General features: G+C 38.4%; 1 protein-coding gene across 1 annotated transcript in view; it reads left to right on the top strand.

Moving 5' to 3' along the window:
- FYB2 (FYN binding protein 2) overlaps positions 1-22,586 on the top strand; it is a 92,339-nt gene that overhangs the window by 66,378 nt on the left and 3,375 nt on the right. The window contains 6 exon segments of the mRNA XM_032639130.1: positions 3,812-3,872; positions 4,954-5,052; positions 9,435-9,463; positions 11,232-11,292; positions 19,556-19,641; positions 21,335-21,429. Coding sequence (XP_032495021.1) covers positions 3,812-3,872; positions 4,954-5,052; positions 9,435-9,463; positions 11,232-11,292; positions 19,556-19,641; positions 21,335-21,429 — 431 coding nt within the window.

Genomic DNA, 22,586 nt, shown 5'->3' with positions numbered 1-22,586 from the left:
CCCGTATTATGATTGTGTTACTGTCAATTTCCCCTTTTATGGCTGTTAGCATTTGCCTTATGTACTGAGGTGCTCCTATGTTGGGTGCATAAATATTTATAATTGTTGTATCCTCTTATTGGATTGATCCCTTGATCATTATGTAGTGTCCTTTTTTGTCTCTTGTAGTAGTCTATATTTTGAAGTCTATTTTGTCTGATATGAGAATTGCTATTGCAGCTTTCTTTTGATTTCTGTTTGCATGGAATATCTTTTTCCATCCCCTCACTTTCAGTCTGTATGTGACCCTAGGCCTGAAGTGGGTCTCTTGTAGATAGCATATATATGGGTCTTTTTTTTTATCCATTCAGCCAGTCTATGTATTTTGGTTGGAGCATTTAATCCATTTACATTTAAGGTAATTATCAATATGTGTGTTCCTATTAACATTTTCTTAATTGTTTTGGGTTTGTTATTGTAAGTCTTTTCCTTCTCTTGTGTTTCCTGCCTAGAGAAGTTCCTTTAGCATTTGTTGTAGAGCTTGTTTGGTGGTGCTGAATTCTCTTAGCTTTTGCTTGTCTGTAAAGGTTTTAATTTCTCCACTGAATCTGAATGAGATCCTTGCTTGGTAGAGTAATCTTGGTTGTAGGTTTTTCCCTTTCATCACCTTAAATATGTCCTGCCACTCCCTTCTGGCTTGCAGAGCTTCTGCTGAAAGATCAGTTGTTAAGCTTATGGGGATTCCCTTGTTTGTTAATTCTTGCTTCCCTTGCTGCTTTTAATATTTTTTCTTTGTATTTAATTTTTGATAATTTGATTAATATGTGTCTTGGCGTGTTTCTCCTTGGATTTATCCTGTATAGAACTCTGTACTTCCTGGGCTTGATTGACTATTTCCATTCTCATGTTAGGGAAATTTTCAGCTAAAATCTCTTCAAATATTTTCTCAGCCTCTTTTTTTTGCCTCTTCTTCCTCTGGGACCCCTGTAATTTGAATGTTGGTGTGTTTAATGTTGTCCCAGAGGTCTCTGAGATTGTCCTCAATTCTTTTATTTCTTTTTTCTTTATTCTGCTCTGTGGTAGTTATTTCCACTATTTTATCTTCCACATCATTTATCCATTCTTCTGTCCCAGTTATTCAGCTATTGATTCCTTCTAGAGAATTTTTTATTTCATTTATTGTGTTGCTCATTATTGTTTGTTTGCTCTTTAGTTCTCTAGGTCCTTGTTAACGGTCCATTCTATTTCCAAAATTTTGGATCATCTTTACTATCATTACTCTGAATTCTTTTTCTGATAGACTGCCTATTTCCTCTTCATTTGTTTGGCCAAGTGGGTTTTTACCTTGCTCCTTCATCTGCTGTGTGTTTCTCTGTCTTCTCATTTTGCTTAACTTACTGTGTTTGGCGTCTCCTTTTCACAGGCTGCAGGTTCATTTTTGGTGTCTATTCCTAGTGGGTAAGGTTGGTTCAGTGGGTTGTGTAAGCTTCCTGGGGGAGGGGAATGGTGCCTGTGTTGTGCTGGATGAGGCTGGATCTTGTCTTTCTGGTGGGCAGGACCACGTCCCGTGGTGTGTTTTGGGGTGCCTGTGAATTTGTTTTGATTTTAGGCAGACTCTGTGCTAATGGGTCGAGTTGTATTCCTGTCTTGCTTGTTGTTTGGCATAGTGTGTCCAGCACTGTAGATTGCTGGTCGTTGAGTGGAGCTGGGTCTTAGCATTGAGATGGAGATCTCTGGGAGAGCTTTCACCATTTGATATTACATGGGGCTGGGAAGTCTCTGGTGGACCAATGTCCTGAACTTGGCTCTCCCACCTCAGAGGCTCAGGCCTGACACCCAGATAGAGCACCAAGACCCTGTCAGCCACACGGCCCGGTATGTGGGAAGTTTCTTGCCTTTTGGGAAGTCTGAGGTCTTCTGCCAACATTCAGTAGGTGTTCTGTAGGAGTTGTTCCACATGTAGATGTAGTTTTGATCTATTTGTGGGGAGGAACGTGATCTACACGTTTTACTCCTCCACCAACTTGAAGGTGCCCCTTTTGTCCTCTTTTTGATGATAGCCATTCTGACTGATGTGAAGTGATATCTCATTGTGCTTTTGATTTGCATTTCCCTGATGATTAGTGTTGCTGAACATCTTTTCTTGTGCCTGTTTGCCATCTGCAGGTCTTTTTTGAAAAGATGTCTATTCAGACCTTTGCCCATTTTTTAAATCAGGTTGCTTGTTTTTTTGATATTGAGTTGTATGAGCTTGTTATATGTTTGGATATTAACCCCTTTTCAGACATATCATTTGCAAATATCTTCTCCCATTCAGTAGGTTGTCTTTTTGTTTTGTTAATTTTTTCCTTTGCTGTGCAAGAGCTTCTAAGTTTGATTAGGTCCCATTTGTTTATTTTTTGCTTTTGTTTCCTTGCCTGAGGAGAGAGATCCAAAAACAAATATTGCTAAAACTTATGTCAAAGCATGTTCTGCCTATGTTTTCTTCTAGGAGTTTTCCCAGCACCACTTATAGAAGAGACTGTCTTTTCTCCATGTATATTCTTGCCTCCTTTGTCATAGATTAACCATACGTGTGTGTGTTTGTTTCTGGGCTTTTTTTCTGTTCCATTGATTTATGTCTGTTTTTGTGCCAGTACCATACCGTTTTGACTACTATAACTTTGTAGTATATTCCCAATACTTTTAAGATTGACGTTAACATGGTATAGAGGACTTGAATGCCCTTACCTACCCCTCCATCCTCTTTTCATACATACTCAGTCTTCATCTTTGAGATCCAGTCATGCTGACCTGTTAGCTTCTCTGACTTTCTAGGCTCCCACTGCAGGGTGTTTGCATATCCTACTCCCTCTTCCTGGCATGTTCTTTCCTCCCCTGTGCCCCTTTGTCTAAGTGACTCGTAATCTTTCTTCTGATCTCAGCTCAATCCTTATTCCCCAGGGAATATTCTCTTAGGTATACAGTCTTATAGTACCATGACCCTCTTTTTCATAGCACTTGCCACAGTTGTAATCCTATATTTATGTGGTTCTTTGATTAATAATTCTCTTCCCTCCTAGATGATTTCCTTCTCTATGCTCACCATTTTCCCTAGCCCCTATCATAATGCCAGGCACATGTTACATATTCAAAAAATATTTGTTGAATGAATGAAAAGTTAATGGAGGAGGGATAATCAAATGCTACTCTGGTTGTTTTTGTCCTTCTTAGAATATTAGAATTTTAGATGGAGAAACAATCTTAGAGATCATTAAACATGGTACCCTCATTTTAAAAAAAGGAAACTGAGGCACAGAGAAGTTAAGTGACTGTCCTAAACTCATTGTGAATCAAGTTCTGAACTTGAAAATCCTCCATTGCCAGGGTAGATTCAAAGTATAACTGTGTATTTTAAGCTTATGTGTTGGACTAGGTGAAAGCCATGCTATGATGGGGGAAGATTTTTCAAGATGTGTCTGGTTGTCTCCATTATTTCCCCAGCATTCAGCACAATGTCTGCTGTTTAGTAGACTGATTGTTGTATGTAAAATATGCCAAGGGGGAGGGTTGAAGGCGGGAATCTGTTAATAAATTAACTTTCTTTGACTAAATCAGACAGACTTGAAAACAGGGTAGAAGCAAAAATTAATTTTTGTTTGTATGTACTTTTATAGAGGTTACTTATTTTTACCACGTGCTTGTAAAAACATGTGCATATGTTTCAATAAAATCTACTTCACAAACAAAAGATTAGAGTACCTAGCACGTGGTAGGTATCCAATAATTTTGTGTCAAATATGAATCTGAATTATTGCCATTATAATGAATAATTTTTTTTTAATTTCAAAAGAAAATAGTGAAGAAATGTATGAAGAGGTCTACAGAACAAAGAGCAACTACCCAAAGATAGAGTGAGTTTCTCTTTTTCTTGGCTTCATAGCTAAGGGTATTTCCTGTTAGTCTAGGAAAACCAAAGTTTAACAAATGACCTCCATCCCTACCCACCCCATCTTTAGGGAAGATATGCATAGAGAATGGAGATAAGCTGTTGTAATACAACATTGTGATCAATAGGGTGCTTGTAATTGTGTACAATCATATCTAATCATTTTGATCACATTGCTTCCTCTTTTGAGAAAATGTCCATCTCCCAGAGTAGAGGACTTTGATACTGTGTTAGGGAATAAGTGAGAAAAGAGAAGTAAATATCAATAAAATGCTTCAATTCTGTAGTTGCTTTTCCAGGAAGAAATCAATGGTTATGATTTACCTGTATCTTTGAAAGTTAATGAGGCTATCTCTGGGATTGGGGCTTAATTTATTATCTAATAATTCAGTGTTATCAAGGACAGTATTTGTTCAAATGGGCATTATTAATCAAATTCAGTTATTAGGCACACATTGTGGAAAGGAAAACAGCAGTAGTCAAAAGCAAGAAGTTTGAGGGTTGAAGGGAAAAGAGGGCATTTGTGCTGGGTGGGATGATGTGAGTGTATCATTCCCTCTCCCTACGCTCCCCGCCCCCCAATCAAGAGCATATTTGGAAAAATTTTAATCATCAACCAGGCAGTCATTGTACCATCATTATTATATTATCATTCCATAAATTAAAGATTAGTGATGTGAATTTCAGAAGCTAGGAATTTCTATAATGTATTTCTAGTATAGTTTGTAAACTATGGGTCCCTGAGTCATCGTCTCTAAAAGGAAGACTTTGCTCCATAAAGTCTTTAAAATAGAAACCATTTGGAGTAGATGAAAGTTTGTATTGAAATATAGTAATTCCATCCATAGCTGATATGTGCTACTTCCTATCAGTATCTAAAGAAAGAAGAAGAGCATAGAAGCTGACAAGGCATTTTCCTGCTCTTCCTTGAGTGGGGTGTGTTGAAGAAATGAGACTGAAGTCTCTGATCCTTTTTACTACAGCAGGTTTCCATCCCCAGTACTCTCTCAAACATGGTATTATTTATATCCTCTGATTCCTCTTAGTTTAGATGGAAAAGAAGCACTTAAAAGACTGCAGAGGTTCTTCAAGAAAGAAAAGGATAGATTTAAAATGAAGAAAACCAAGTCGAAAGAAAATATAAGGTAAAAGTTCCCTTTTTATTTCTCTTTCCCAGAGAGTATTAGCAGTGCTGGTCTGGTTAGTTACACAGCTGATGGTCTCTATTCTGTTCTTCTAGTGAAGCGGTACCAGAAACTAAAACCAAAGGCCCTGGTTATCACCTACCACTTCCTTGCCAATATTTGAGTGAACTACACCCACAGATGCTAATGAGAAAGTGACAATGTCCCTTTTGAAAAAATGGATGAGAAAAGGCTGTGAACAAGGGTAGAGGGAAAGTCTTAATCAAACAAAGTCCAGGAAAGAAACTTTCCTCATCATCCTTGGCATAGATTCCTGTTGTTGTTACTGAGCATTATGTTATTAATTACATCCTATTATGCTGTCTCAGCCCTACAAGTTCCAGTGGTTTTATTTGTCTACACTTCCAAATTCTAATTTGCCTCTCTTGAGAGAGGCAGTGTGTGGAAAGGGAAGATGAATTTCTCAAAGTCTTAGACCTGGAAGGGACCCTCCAAGATCACCCTAGCTAATTACCAGTGGGAATTGGGAAGGTTAGAAATTCATGAGTAGGAGAAACAAACAAGAGGCCTAGGTTCTGGATTCTAGTTTCAGCTTCTCTGTTTATTCAGTGTGCAACCATGGGCAAATCACTTCCATTTTGCATTCATAGGGATCAAGTTTCTTCTTGCGTATAATAGGAGGGAGGAGGGAGACTGGGTGGTCTCTGGAGGCACTTCTCTCATATATGTGTGTGTGTGTGTGTATATGAGAGACACACACACAAAAAAAAACATAGACATAGATCTGTATTTTATGAGGGCAGAGGATGGTAAAATAATTTGACCCAGGTTATTACATATATTGACACGGAATTATGTTATTCTACCTTGAAGTTCTTTTCAATTATAAAACCTCAGAGTAACATGACTTTAAGTCTAATTTTCTGTTGGATGTAGATCTACCAAGAGATTTATATAGAATATGGGGTTTACAAATTGTAGTCCTGACCATGGAAGAAGAGGGAGTCTAGCTCCAGTGGCCAATGAGACCTAAAGGCAGACCCCGACCTTAGCAGGTTAGATGTTTCTGACAAAAATTATTAGTGTGATACCTGCAGTCCCTTAAACATTTGATCCAGGTGAGAATGCTGATGCGTGTTTTTTTTTTTAAATAATATTTATTTATTTATTTTGGCTGCACAGGGTTTTAGTTGCAGCACGCAGGATCTTAGTTGCGGTAGGCATGAGGGATCTAGTTCCCCCGACCAGGGATTGAACCCGGGCCCACTGCATTGGGAGCGTGGAGTCTTACCCACTGGACCACCAGGGAAGTCCCAATGCTGACGTTTTTAAAATTCAAATGTTATTTCCTTTTTCTTAGAGTTATTCTTAGAATTGTAAGTGACTGCTTATGACTTTTAGAACAAATATCCAATCCCTTTTCATTGCAAGTCAATACTTTTATGGCAGCCCCTTCCTACTTGTCCAGCTCCATCTCTCGCTCAGATTTACTCTCATCACCAGCCCATTAACACATTCCCTCTTTGTATATGAGGGCCCTGGCGTTTCATGCCTCCTTGCTTTTGACCACGGCATTCCGTTGGTATGGAATGTACCTGCCCTTCTCCAACTTCCTTTGATTATCAAAGTTCTAGCCTTCCCTTAAAGTTTGGTCAAATATTATCCTTTCTGGGACGCATTCCATGAACCCTTCTACCCAAACCTGTATTACCGGTTTCTCTTCTATGTTTCTGTAACATCCCGTGCACATCTTGTAACATCTATTAATACTACTGAGAAACCCTTTTTCTTAGAGTCAGAGAATCAGGGTAAGAAGAGAAATCCATATACCTAATCCAACCCACTACACAAGCTTCTCTGCAGATTTCCTAAGAAGCCAAATCTCTATGCCTGCACACCTCTATAAAGAGAAATTCACTATGTGCAGGGGGAAATCTGCCATTTGTAGGAAGGTCTAAAAAGCCTTTTTTCCCCCTTAAATTTTGCCAAAATCTGCCTCTCTACCTTAATTTTTCAATTAATAGCATGAAGACATACCAAGGTAGCAACAGAATTTTATTTACTTGTTTCTTTGTTTACCTTTTGTTGAGCCTTTTGATTGAGGGCTCCTCTCTGGAACATCAACTCTTAGTTTGTTGCGTTTTCTTCAGAAGGAGGTTGCAACCATGAAAATGTGACCTTTAAAAAGAGTTGGGGGCTTCCTTGGTGGCGCAGTGGTTGAGAGTCCGCCTGCCAATGCAGGGCACACGGGTTCGTGCCCCGGTCCGGGAAGACCCCGCATGCCGTGAAGCAGCTAGGCCCGTGAGCCATGGCCGCGGAGCCTGCGCGTCCGGAGCCTGTGCTCTGCAACGGGAGAGGCCACAACAGTGAGAGGCACGCGTACCGCAAAAAAAAAAAAAAAAAGAATTGGGGCTTTCAATCTTCTCTCTCTCTCTCACACATACACACACGCAAACACACGCACACACTGCCTGTTAGGATTGTCATTATTAAATGGCTTGATTTAGGCATAAATAAACCAAGAATTAAATGCCACAGGTCTTAGCTATGCTATGAGTTTTACATGGGAATTAAATGTTAAGCCTCTTCTCACTCCCTCTGTTCCAAATGTTCTGACTTCTTCTTTCAACAGGCCAAGCACCCCTCAGCCTGAGGGTCTCTTTGCTGTTTCCTCCCCTAGGAATGCTCTTACCCCAGATATCTAGCTGGCCTATTCTCTCACTATCTTCAGGCCTCTGCTTCAAAATCACCTTATCAGTGAAGCCTTCCCTGAGCGTCCTCTGAAAAATGGCAAACCAGCATTCACCTCCAGTCCCCCTCCCCCCTTACCCTGCTCTATTTTTCTTAATTGCACTTATCTCCATAAATTTCCTTACATGATAGATCATAAATTTCCTTGTTTGTTTTCTGTCTGTCTCACTCTACTAGACTCCATGAGGGCAGGGATTTTGACTGTTTTGTCCACTGTAGTATCTCCAACATAAAGTACAGTACCTGGAAGGAAAAAAAAAAAAAAAACAAAACAGTGCCTGGGATATAATAGGCACTCAATAAATATCTGTTGAATGAATAAATGACCTAAAGGAAGGAAATATCATTATAGATTTTTTTTTTTTTGTGGCCTTGGTTTCTGTGTTTAAATAGGAGCTACCAGCACCCTGACCTAATTAAAATGGAGGAAGGGAATGGGTGTTAAGAAAGGCTCCCTTAAGCAAGGGACCGCTTGCTTAAGCCAAGGCCCCAAGGATATGTGCTCACTAGATGTTGAGGGCAGGAGGTGCACTAAGGCTTGACATGTGTTCTCTCTAATCCTCACAATAACCCATGAGTTAGAAACTTGTTCCTCCATTTTACAGATGAAAAACTAAGGCTTTGAAAAGTTAAGTGACTTTCCCAGGGTAAGTGGCTAAGTGGCAGAAGTGAGAGTTGTATCAGCTCTGACTCTAGTGACCATGTATTTCTCCTACTGCACCCTGCACATCACAGTCCTGGTCTCATAGACACCAACGGAAGGGATCACTGAGTATCAGCCCTGTCCCAGGCACATTCACTTAGGAAAGCTCATCCCGTACAAAGGGAACTTCTACAAGATAGGTGCTGGTATTCATTTTGGAAATGGAGAACTAAAGCTTCCATAAAGGTTAGTGCTGTTCCTTTGGTCAGCCCTTTATTATGTTCTAATCACAGAGTGTTATATTAACTTACTTTTGGTGCCCCTCACTAAACCGTGAGCTACTGCAGGACAGAAACTGTGTCTAATCATTTTGTATACCCAGCACATGGGCCTGGCCCGTGATGAGTGTCCCCAGCATACCTGTAGGACTGAAATTAAATTAATTGCTTAAAATACATGGATTTTTTTTCTACTACATCATGCTTCCTTTCATGTAATCTTAACTGTGAGATTTGAGGAAAACCAGATGATCTACCTAATCAATGTCCTCTCCTACTTAGCACATTTACCATCTTCCATTTCCACCTAGCCTGGAATTCTCCCCTCAAGTCACCTCTTTGGTTAAACATAAACATAGTCAGGGTCCAGCATCTCCAGATGGTTCTCTCTCACCATACTTAACCCCACATTGAATTGGCATCGTGGAAGGTAGAAGGCAGAAACAGAATCCTGTGGCAGGGCTAAGGGACAGCCTGAGATTGTCTCGTTAGGAAAGGGGGTGTGGGTGGTCACTGGGGATAAATAAGCTCATTTACAAGAGAGGGAAGGTGATCAGAACAGAGCTGCAGGAAAGGTTTGCTTCGTATCTTTCCCCCAAAGCATCTGTATCAAGAAACCTAGTCATCAATATGTTATTTGAGATGTATCAGCTAATATTTCTGAACATAGCTTTTTCCCTTAACCCTTTGTGTCTTTTGTCAATTAACAGTGCATTTTCCATTTCGCTGCCTGATTTAGGTAAGTGACATTCGCTTATTTGCTGGAACAAAATTATTCAGAACTGACATATTCACAGTCTGAGAAAGAGAAGTAGTAATCCTTCCTGCATTCCATGTTTAATGAAAAATTGATACATCAAAATCAAAGACATTTTACACAATAGTAGTACTTACACTGGGGAAGAGGAGTAACATTTCTCAAGTGCCTCCTTTTCACCAGGCCTCTTAAAATCTGAGAAATAGATGCATTATCCCTTTTTAGGAAGGCTCTAGGACTCACATCCATACTTTAGTGACCTAGGATTTGTACTCAAGTCTCTGAATACGAAGCTCGTGCATTTTACATTATACCACATAACCTTCTGAAGGATTTAACAGCCAGCTCACCGGAATTAAGACATAGTGATTTGAACATGACCACTTTGCAGTACACATACTAACTGAATCAAGGATGGGTCATTGGAATACTTTTTGCTTTGCTATAAAAACAACAGTGCACAAATTAATACAGGGCCTGACATCTAGTGTGCTTGCTCTCAATCACGTTCAGTAAGTTGAATCTATCGATGAGAAAGGGCCATGTGTTTTATTGTTTGTCAGGTTTAGTTTATAGGCTGTAGCGATGGTGGCTACTTTGATTTTACTCTGACTTGACAATTCAAATGTATATTATATTCCACAAATATAAGTTTGCTGCACTAAATAACAAATAGTTACATAAACCTGGTATAATAACAGCTCTCCCAGGCTTCCCTGGTGGCGCAGTGCTTAAGAGTCTGCCTGCCAATGCAGGGGACATGGGTTCGAGCCCTGGTCCGGGAAGTTCCCACGTGCTGCGGAGCAACTAAGCCCGTGAGCCACAACTACTGAGCTTGCGTGCCACAACTAACTGAAGCCCGTGTGCCTAGAGCCTGTGCTCTGCAACGAGAAGGCACCGCAATGAGAAATCTGCACACTGCAATGAAGAGTAGCCCCACCCCGCCGCAACTAGAGAAAGCCTGTGTGCAACAATGAAGTCCCAACGCAGCCAAAAATAAAAATAAATAAAATAAAAAAATAACAGCTTTCCCAAAATATCCTCGGTCTATGTAAAAAAAAAAAAAAAAGTCAGAATAGGCACACATTATACCCCATCCAAATATATGAATAACTGAATTATGAATTGTGAATAATTATGCCAAAAGGTTTCTAACTAGTTCAAGTGGTGAGTCACTTGAATATTATGGAATTCTATGTAGCGCACCAAGGAATGTGAATATCCTAAACTGAAAACGTCTAATTATGATTATGTACTAAGTCAGATTCAATTTTATGCAAGCTTATTATAAAGAAGCAGTTGTCAGTGTTTTGAAATAAAAATCAGGGAAGAAAAATCAACATTAATGTTCTATTAAGTTGTTTCTTTTCCCCTAGGAATTAAGCCCTCTCACTGCTCTAGCATTATAACATCTTTGTCCAGTTCCAGAATGATGGGAACCTAGTCTAAACATGATCCTTTCAGCAACTCATATTTTCTGGAAATCCACATGAAATCAAATTGATATAAATATTTATGCATGTGTTTGAGATACTAGGACATCTCACTATTTTGTATTCCTCAGTTGAACTTTTTCCCAAATGGATACTTGTTTTGTTCTTTGATCCTTTCTATATCCTATGATCAGATTTTGATTAAAAAGGCATGGGGATGCACCTAGATAATTAAGTAATTGTGTATAATTTGGAAAGCTGGGGATTGTATAAACCATACCTAATAATAGACTATTTTGATCCTATCTTGACCCTAGAACTTAGGTCTCAGGAAGTTATTATCTATGATGATGTGGACATAAAAGAAAAAAAGTCAAAGTAAGTCAATTTACCGCATTGGTCATCCCTACTGATATTTAACCCATTTCCTGATGCTTTGTTAAATACGGTCAGAGGGCCATCCCTTCAGATCCTTGGTTACTGGGTGAAAAGTCAAGTTGTGATATATTGCCCCCACTGGGAAAGGAAAATAATGAGTAATGTAGAAGACCTAACAGTGGTAGGTGGTTCAAAACTCACTGGAGCTTTGTTTCTTTTTTTTTTGTGGTATGTGGGCCTCTCACTGTTGCGCCCTCTCCTGTTGCAGAGCACAGGCTCCGGATGCGCAGGCTCAACGGCCATGGCTCACAGGCCCAGCCGCTCTGCGGCATCTGGGATCTTCCCGGACCGGGGCACGAACCCACGTCCCCTGCATCGACAGGCGGACTCTCAACCACTGCGCCACCAGGGAAGCCCCTGGAGCTTTGTTTCTTACCTTTGAATCTATAGACTTGAAACTCATTTCAACATAACAAATACTTATTTAAATACCTCCTGTGGAGGATGGCAAGCACTACCTGACAGAAGCTCTGTTCTCAAGGTCTAAATAACTAAAATCTATCAAAAAAGAGAAACCATCCTGAAACTCAATACCCTTATCTCTAGCTACTTATTATTTGTCCTTTCCCTCTCAACTAAACGGTTGAAAATAAAGGTCTCCTCTGCTCATCTTGGACCCATCTTTCCAAGCTCACTGCAACTGGGGTTCTGTTCCACCCTGACAGTGGACTTGTTTTTGGTAAGGTCACTAATTTCTTTGTTAAATCCAGTGGATACATGTAAGTCCTTATTATACTTGGCTTCTCTGTAATGTCTTAAATTGTTGATCATGCCATCCTTCAAAGGAAAAAAATACTAACTTTCCCCCAGGTTTCTATGTTATTATTTCTTATTCCTCATCTTTGGCTGTTGCCCCTCCTGTTTGATTGGTTCATTTTGGTTTTGTGTGCATGTATGTGTTCTAATTCATTTCTTTAAAAATGATGTGTTTCTCAGATTTCCTGTATCAGTTCTCTTCCCTTCTTCCTTTATATGTTCTTGAATGGTCTCATCTACATCTAGGGCTTTAATTACAATCACTATAGTAAAGATACCAAAATTTACAATTTTGAGGTCAGATTTCTCTCTTCCACTTTAATAAGCCTGCTAGATAACTCTGTTTGAAACTCAGAATTCCATAATAACTCATAATCTCAACTGTCCCCATCCAAATATGATCCCTTTCTTCTAATCTCTATGTTTGTGATTGTTTCAATAAACACACAGTTGCTCAAACCAAAACCCTAAGCATTCATTGTCCTTGACTCATTCTCCTCTTGTGCCCTGCACCCTCTTCTGTTTAAATAACTCTCAAAATGTTCCTGCTTCCCCATCCCCACTGCACAGCCACACGAAGGCACTCATTACTTCTCAGCTGGATTATCGCAATGACTTCCTGAATGGCCACCTCACCTCCACTTCAGTTTATTTTCCAAACCTTCTAAAGTACAAATAGGATCATGTCACAAAACCACCATTCACCAGCTTAAAAATGGTTAGTGGTTGTCCATTGCTCTCAAAGTGAAATCCAAACTGCTTAAGAAGGCATAAAATTCATTATTGATCCAGCTCCTGGCAAACTCTCAGCCTCAACTGTACTTCTCACTCACTCACCATTCCTATGTTCCAACCATACTGTACATTTGGGTGTTCCTTAAACTCTTCAAGCTTTCCAGCATTTCTAAACCTTCACATTTGTTTCCAACTTCTTCAGTTCATTCAACAAATATTTACTGAGCATGTACTATATGCCAGACACTATGCTAAGTGTTGGTATAAAGCAGTGAGTGAAATAGATGTAATTCCTATTCCTTTCTGATTGGAGAGGCAGATAAATAAATTAATTTTAAAAATCTATAGGGCTTCCCTGGTGGTGCAGTGGTTGAGAGTCCGCCTGCCGATGCAGGGGACACGGGTTCGTGCCCCGGTCCGGGAAGATCCCATATGCCGTGGGGCGGCTGGGCCCGTGAGCCATGGCCGCTGAGCCTGCGCGTCCAGAGCCTGCACTCCGCAATGGAAGAGACCACAACAGTGAGAGGCCCGCGTACCGAAAAAAAAAAAAATCTATAATTAAACATAGGGATTTGATTGCTTTGGATATTTTGAAAGAGAGTGGACATATGGTGTGTGTGTTGGAAGGAGATTGATAGTCATTTTAAAGTAGATATCTGGGGAAGGCCTTTCCAAGGAGGTGAGAATTTAAGAACAAAAGAATTGTTCTGTCTGTAATACACTTTGCCATGCTTTTTGCTTGGTTGACTATTTTATCCTTCATTATTTAAAACTGAATTCATATTTTGCTTTCCCCAGGAAGTCCTCTCTGAGTTTATCTATTTGGGTTAGGTCCCCCTTTTTATCAGAACATTCTTTTCATAGTTGTATTGTCTTATTTCTTGCCTGTCTCCTCCTCTAGATGGGAACTCCCTGAGGTAGGGGCTGTGGCTTTCTGATCTCTATCATGTGGCCTCATACCATAACATAGTTTGTTAAATCAGATAACAAAGAAGGACCTGCCTCCAAAAAATGTGCAAAATAATTTGGAAGCTCAGAATAGGTAGACATTTCCATTATTTAGGGGATCAGAAAAGTCTCTGTGCCAAGTTAAAGAAGCAAGGATAGGAAACATTTTGACAGTTGGAGATTGGGGTTGAGAGAGAGAGAGAGAGAGAGAGAAGTGGGGAAGGTTTGCTGGAGGGAGAGGGGTGGACAGCTGTGTAAATGGAAAACAAGTGTGTTTGGGAAGTTTCATTGGACCATAAGGCATGTGATCAAGAAAGTGGGTGTTACGAGCAGGAAATGCAATTTGGCAGGAGATGGAGAGGAGAGCCCTGGAATATAAAATTAGAGTTAAGAATGAATTCTTTCTTAAAAATAAATTATATATTTGTAAAAATGAAAATAAGAAACATGTAAGTTTAAAGCAAGATGAAACAAATTTCCCTCAACCCATACATAACTCAACTTCAGAACTAGAACATATCCAGTGCCTTGATTTCTCTACCTTGTGCACATCCCTTGGTCTATCTCATTGCCTTCCCCCAAGGTAAACACTCTCCTATATTTCCTGTCTTTCACTTCCTGTTCAAAACCAAAATACTGTTATCAAGCACAGGTGATAAAAATATATTGTTTCATTAGGGATTTTAACATTGTAAAAACGGTATGTTGTATATAGAATTCTGCAACTTCTTTTTTACTCAAAATCCATCCTTTGTTAAGCCACTATTAATTTATTCATTTTTACTGTTCTACAATATTCTATTTTATGTACATACCACAATTTATCCATTTTCTTGTGAGTACTGGGGTAGTTCCATATTTTTTGCACTTTTGAACAATACTGCTACAAATATTCTTATATGTATCCTTAGAAGGGAAAATAATGCAAATTTTACAGGGAATGCAAATTCATAAGAAAATGCCAACTTGTTTTCCAAAGGAAAGTAGGCAGAAGATATGAACAGGTCTTCTATAGAAAGACATGAGGGGTGAATAAACATATTAAAAGAGGTTCAACATTGTTAGTAATGAAGGTAGTGCAAATCAATACCACAATGAGATAGTATCTTATACCCAATAAATTGGCAAAAATTAAGAATTCTTTCTGTGTTGGTGAGAATGTGGATCAGTATTCCCTTTAAATACTGCTGAGAAGAGTGTAAATTGGTACAACCACTTTGGAAAACAAGTTGGCATTTTCTTATGAATTCGCATTCCCTGTAAAATTTGCATTTATTGTATTTTCCCTTCTAAGTATACACGTGATTTATGATTGTTGCTTTCTATATCTTTAAAGAAATCTTTATCCCAAGATCATATGATATTCTCCCATATTTTCTTCTAAAACGGTTTAACTTTTTGGCTTTTACACATAAGCCTTAGATCTACCTGGAACTGATTTTGGCATTTTTAGTGAAGTAGAGATCCAGTTAAATTTTCCTCCATGTGGGTAAATGTTCTAGCATGATTAATTGCATAGCCCCTATTTTCCCCATTTCTACAATGCCATCTTTGTCATACTAAGTTTCCAAAAATCTGAAGATCTGTTTCCATGCTCTGTGTTCTGTCATTTTTTTTTAAACATCTTTATTGGAGTATAATTGCTTTACAATGTTGTGTTCGTTTCTGCTGTATAACAAAATGAATCAGCTATACGTATACATATATCCCCATATCCCCTCCCTCTTGCATCTCCCTCCCACCCTCCCTATCCCACCCCTCTAGGTGGTCACAAAGCACTGAGCTGATCTCCCTGTGCTATGCAGCTGCTTCCCACTAGCTATCTATTTTACATTTGGTAGTGTATATATGTCAGTGACACTCTCTCACTTCATCCCAGCTCACCCTTCCCCCTCCCCGTGTGTCATTTCTATCTTAATTGAATTGTGATCTGGAAGAGTAGTTGATATAGTATTAGTACACTGAGGAAGTAGCTGATATCAGTACTTTGACATATTCTGTGATATGATTCATGCCTAGTATATGGTCAATTTTATAAATGTTCCATGTGTACTTTAGAAAAATATGACTTCTCTAATTGTTTGATACAAGGATCAACTTATGTCCTCTAAATCAAATACTTGGCTTGGCCAAAAAGTTCGTTCAGGTTTTTCTATTGTTATGGAAAAACCCAAACGACTTTTTTGGCCAACACAATATGTGTTAATTCTCTTAACAAAATCGTTTATAGATTTATGGATTTTTAGATGCTTGATCCATTAATATATGAAAGAAGTGGGTTGAAATCTCACAGAAAGATGGTAGATTTGTCAGTTTCTTCCAAAAGTCTATCATTTTTTTCTTTATATATTTTTTTCTTTTTTCTATATTTTATATATATATTTTTTCTTTATATCTTTATATATATTCTAAGGCTCTTTTATTAGTTGCATACAAAATTTTAAATATCTTCTGGTGAATTAAATGTTTCTTTTTAGGTTGTAGCCATCTCCATTCCCCCTAATATCAACACTATTAATAACAAAAATAATACTTATGTAGGTCTTACTGTGAGTCAGTCACTGTTTTTAGATTTAACATGTATTAACTCATTCAATCTTCACAATTGTGAAGTAAATACTATTATTATACAAATTTTGTAGAAGAGAGGTTGAGACACAGAGGTGAAGTTATTTGCCCAAGCTCATAGCGCCAGTAAGTGGTAGAACCAGGATTCAAACCCCAGCAACTAGACTCCCAAACCATTCTCTTTACTACAACACTAAGCTAATTTCCTAGTGATGCTTTGTCTTAAAGCCTAATTTGCCCAGTCTTATACCTACCTGACCTTTCTTTTAGTTAGTATTTCCCTAGTATACATTTTTCATCCTTTTTCTGATTTCCATATTCTTGTTCAATATGTCTTATATAAATAGCATAGAGCTGAACTGCCTTTTAAAAATATCTAACATGACGATACGTCTTAACTCCTACCTTGCCCTAATGTAAAGTTTAATCTTCTGAAATATCGTGGTGCTGATAGCATTTTCCTCAGGACAGACTTGTCTTCTGTGCTTGCATACTGCTTACTGCTCTGTCTGGTTTCAGTTTATTTGCTGGGGGCTATTAAGGTATAACGTACAGGACTTAATCTAAGTGTAAAGTGTGGCAATTTGTTAAAACAAACCAAAAAAAACCTTTATCCAGGATCTAGCAGTTTGGTACTGGAAGGGCCCTATCAGAAAATTCTTTTGCCCTACTGCCAAATAAGGAAGTCCAGAACTGTGGGCAAGAGGACAATGTAATCAGAGCCACACTTCAGGAAGAGTAACTAGACCTAGACCCTCTGCAGAGTGCTTTGGAGGGAAGGTCGGAAGTAGAACATTTGTTAGAATATTGTTAAAGGCGCTCAGATGAAAGATGATCACAATGTGTTTTGGGGTGGTGAAAAAAATGAAGAAGATATTTTAAGATTAAATGATATTTACCAAGTCACTTAACCCTATCAAAATCTGACCAATTTCTTTTTCATGTGATAGAGTAAATCTTCTGTAGTTTGGCCTCAGAGAAATCAATTATTAAAGATATTTGTAGCAGATGGAACACTGATGGAAAATAGCAGAACTGGGGATAGGAAGGGAGATGGAAGATGATATCTGAGTTCTTGTCAGCTTGGCTAGTTTGCATGTCATGTGCTGGTACGTATTGGGTTGAAGAGATGCCTAAACAACTCTGGATTCAATTGTTGCTAGACAATCCGGACCTCTGATTTTCATTTCCTTTTGTTCGTTAGAATTTCCCCTACAGAGTCAGCAAGGGAAGGAAGAAGAGGGGAATCTTGAAAAAGACACTAGAACAGCTTTTACAACCTGGTCCCAGTGGGCCCTATGGCATGTCATGTTACTTCTCTGGATCTTCGTTTCTTAACCTGTGATATGGCAAAAGAAAAACAATCCTCATCCTGCCAAATTAATTAAGCTCTCTAACTAGATCCCTATAAAAGCTAAAATAAGTTGACAAAGAATTGACTGTAATGGTCACATGGTTAGCATGGGTAAAAATTAGTATGCCTTTTCTGAAAATAATATGTTGTTTTATAATCATTAAAGAAAATAAACTGTTAAGCAGGCATTTGCTTTGCCTGTTCCCTGCCCTCACAGCTATGGCTCCTAAGAAGTCCATGCACCAGTTCTCATTAAACACTTGCTCTGTGCCTAGCGCTGTGCTGAGCTTGTGGTAGGTATATCTGGAATGTGTGTGTCTGGATCCCATCTTTAGGGAACCTAAAGTGAAGAGATAAAATGAGTGAACATCAGACAATTAGAAAAGAAGTAACTGCTGAGCTCCTTGTTATAGACTCCAAAGGCAACAGACATTGAGAAAAGAGAGTGATCGGAGATCCCTAGACGAGTCCTGGAAGTCTTCTTAAAAGCTTTCCCTAAGCTGCATCTTTCTTTTTTATTGAAGTACAGTTGATTTACAATATTGTGTTAGTTTCAGGTGTACAACACACTGATCCAGTTATTTTTTCTGATTATATTCCATTATGTTATTATAATATTGAATATAATTTCTTGTGCTATACAGTAAATCCTTGCTGCTTATCTATTTTATGTATAGTAGTTTGTATCTGTTAAACCCATATTCCTAGGCCTTATCTTTAATGCTGGTCAGATGCTGAGTCCCTGATATTCTGTTGGACCTTGTGACCATAATCTGAAGGGAATTGTGACACAATGTCCCTGAAAAAATTTGAAAATCCTCTGACGTAATACTCTTGTGGTTATAATTTACCCAGTGAAAAGCTGTGTTCTGATGTGCAGACACCATAGACATACAGATGGTTGATAGAGGAGGGGCCAGTTTTGCTCACGTCAATGATGAACATATTGGTTACTTTGTCATAGCAGCAAAGTAAAGTTTTAAAGCAGCAGGCGTAATGAAAGACCACAGACTTTGGAGTCAAACACACTTGGATTCAAAGCCACTGGGTTCAAAGCCACTATTTCTGTGACCATAATAAGTTACCTAGATCATCTCTTTCCCCTTTGTAAAACTTTATGAAAGACTACTTTAAAGGACTGTTGTAATACTTCCTGTAAAAAAACACATTAGTTAACATATGTAAAATGCCTAGCATAAGACTTGACACATAGGGGCTCAAACCATATTGGTTCCTTCTATAATACCCTCTCTCCTCTCTGCATCCTTTTCTGCTAATGCTAAGTACTAGTTGGATTAGTCTTGTCCCACAGTGTAAGTCCATTTTATCATTCACGTTTTAGAGGTGAAGAAACTGAGGCTCGGAAAGGAGAGGAAGTGTGATTATAAGCAGGTTGATTTCTTGCTTCTGGCTTCAAATTTTTTTTAAATTTAAGTTTTATATTGGAGTATAGTTGATTTACAATGTTGTATTAGTTTCAGGTGTACAGCAAAGTGATTCAGTTATACATATACATACATCCATTCTTTTTCAGATTCTGGCTTCAAATTTGGATTGCCACAGACCAGGCGTTGGCAAGCTATGGCCTGGGGGCCAAATATGGCCAGCCACTTGTTATTGTAAATACAGTCGCAATAGCCGAGTTGAGTAGTTACCATAGAGATGGCATGGCTTGCAAAGGCTAAAATATTTACGCTCTGGCCTTGCCACAGATTATCAAAATATACTTCTAGATGACTTTTTAATTTTTTGGTAAAACACAGTTGCCCAGAAAGTACTGATTGTTCCGTAAGGGTTTTAGTTCAATCTTAATTTACTTGCTCAAAATATTTTTCTTCTCAGTGATGAAGATAAACTAAAGACTTGGAAGCCCAAGTTTTTGATATCAAAGGGAAAAAAAGGGAAAAATGGTGCTAAAGAATCAGAAAGGTAAGCACAAAAGTACACTTAAATTACAGCTTATCTGCTGCGATTTATACCCCTTACTAGCTGTGTGGCCTTGGGCAGGTCATTAAATTTGACTTTCAGGTTCCTCATCTACAGAATGAGAATATTAACACCTACATTATAGTACAACTGAGAGGATTAAAAGAGAAAAAGAATATGAAAATGTAAAGTGTCACACACATTTATCTTTATCATTCCTGCTTTTGGTGGACAGGGAGCAAGAGAAGAATTCTAGCCACTCCTTATCAAATGATGAAAAATTTCCAGTCTTCCTTTGGGCAGTAGGAACTTCTCCCCGGTAAGACAGAACTTAAATAATACACCGATTAGGACTTAAATGATGCTTTGAGAAGAGAAACTAGGTATCATATAGTAAGACGGATCTCCCTAAAATACAATATAATTCTAGTTATCACTACATTAGTGTTAGAAATAAAAAAGAATGTTTTATTGATTCAAGATCTCACCTTTATTCACGTGATTCAAATTCCCAGTTGGCTTGGTGGGGCGGTGATGTTTTTTACTATCTCTGATGGTCACTTAGTGCTCTGTGCTTCAGTCTTCTCAGTTCCTGGGATATGGGGCAGGAGCTGAGGCACTTTGTTTAACAAGTGTCTTGGGGAAATCCTTGTCTAAACGGTCATTGAGTTGGGAACACTGCATGGTCTGTCTGCTCTGGGAAATCTGTCTAGAAAAGTCCTACACGGGCACCCCAAAAGAAATCAGACATCAGTCTATACCAAATTTAAACTCAGAGGATGGCATAGGATGGCCCTTCCCTTAAGTTTGTTTTAAGTTTAGACTGGATGTAATTTATTTTTCCCAAGTTGGAAAGGTGTATTCATTAGATGAGAAGAACATCCTTCTACCTTAAACTTCACACTTTTACTTTTGCTTAGCATAACGAAACAGAATTCCAAGAGATGAAATAACAGTGAAATTGTTTACCTTCCCCACCCCAAAAAAAGCTTTTTAGTATTTTAATGTCTATACCTAAGTCTTTTTAGGAAACAATCTTCTCGTGCTTTTTTATTTCTTACAACAAACTGATATAATGGTTTACTTTTTTTCTCAACTGAGTAAATTTGAAAATGCAATATTGAGTCTATTATTATTCCTGTAAATTGATGTATGTTTTCTATGTGTTCTTTTTAAATGGTTTCTACCATAACTTACTCTACCAATAAGAATTACTTCCTATATTAGTGCAACCCTTTTATTATCCCTTTATTAATCAAAGATGATGACCAGTTTTTAGAGAAGTCTGGGGAAGGGTATCCCTGGTATAAAGGCATAGAAATTACAGCCCACCTTCCAAGATGTTCCATGTAGACTTTGAATGTATATGGAAAAGGGCAGCTGGAAAGGTAGGTTGGGGCCAGATTATAAAATGCCCTGTGTACCACACTAAGGAATTTGACTTTATCTTATAGGCAGTAGAGACAGATTGAAAGGTTTTAAGCAAGAGAGTAACATGATCAATTAAATTTTAGAAAGATGACTCTGGAGGAAGGTATGCAGATAGACTGGAGGAAGGAGAGGCAACGGGAAGATGGTATAAAATTAAACACATAAAATTATATCTGAATTTATCCTGAAACAGAATGAGTTTATGGCTTTGGAAGCTTAGAGTTTTATTATAATACACTTCACTCTACCTGCATATTTCTGCCCGCTTATCTCCCAGGAATTTCTTCAAAACCAAGAAGCAAAACTTAGAAAAGAACAGAATGGAAAGAGAAGAAAAACGTTTTAGAGAAAGATTCGAGGTACGTTCTCCTCTGAAAGTAAAAATTAACAGTAAGAGGAATTTCTTTTTTTAAAGATTCTATAAGTGTGTTGCACGTCTGCCTCACTCGGGTTGACATGATCTTTCATTAAACATCTGATATGTTAATTTTTTCCTGATACATTTCTGTATTATCATGCCTTCGTACATGCTATTTCCTCTGCCTGGAAAAACTGCTAAGTCATTCTTTAAGGCTCTGTTCAAATGTCACCCACACTTCCCTAACTCAACCAGGCAAAGTTACTCCCTCAGCACATTTCATACATCTATTACACAGTATCCGTTATAACACTGATCAGGGATATTACTGTGTGTGTGTGTGTGTGTGTCTGTGTGTGTGTGTCTGTGTGTGTGTGTGTGTATTCTGAACTAAAGTCTTGGGTCCCTTCTGAAGAAGAGATTTTTGTCTTGTTCAAGTTTTCCCTCCAGCTCCCAACATAAAAATGGTCACACTAAATGATTAAAAACTTCTTTCATTTAGAGTCCATAGAGCATTTTTCTATAATTGCAAGGTTCAAACACTCCTTGCTTTTGATTTCATATACTGTCACAGTGAGAATTTATTAATTTTAAGAAACATACATTGAACACCTTCCATGTACCAGACATTGGATTGAGAGAAAGTATGCATCCCGCTCATGGAATCTGTCCAAATTACTACTTAGCCTAAAATCTTTCAGAAGTTCCCCATTGCCAAATAGATAAAGATCAGGTTTTCTTAACATGAGATATAAAGCTCTTCATGTCATGACTCTTGCTTGTCTTTCTGGTTTTATTTCCTGCCATTCTTCACCTTGCGCTTTGTGCCTTGGCCACAAATTGTTCATAGTTCTGTTTCCTGAATGAATGTACACCTTTATCCTTGCCCTGCTATTTCCTTCCTCTAGGCATTTATCTGGTCTGTTCCAACTGTCTGGTGTACCCTTGCTACTCTTCTCCATCTGACTAGCTCCTGTTCAGTTATGATGACCTAATCGAGGCATCTCCTCTAGGAACCCACACTTCCTGATTAAAGAAACTACATACCTATATACCTGAGCAAACCTCTAGCTTATCACAAAACATTAGCATTATTGCAATTACATGTTCATCAATTAAACTATGAGCTCCTGGAGGACAAGGGTATATTATCTATCC

Source organism: Phocoena sinus, chromosome 1 (assembly GCF_008692025.1).
Source record: "Phocoena sinus isolate mPhoSin1 chromosome 1, mPhoSin1.pri, whole genome shotgun sequence".
Taxonomy (NCBI): domain Eukaryota; kingdom Metazoa; phylum Chordata; class Mammalia; order Artiodactyla; family Phocoenidae; genus Phocoena; species Phocoena sinus.
This window is presented reverse-complemented; position numbering and strand designations above follow the sequence as displayed.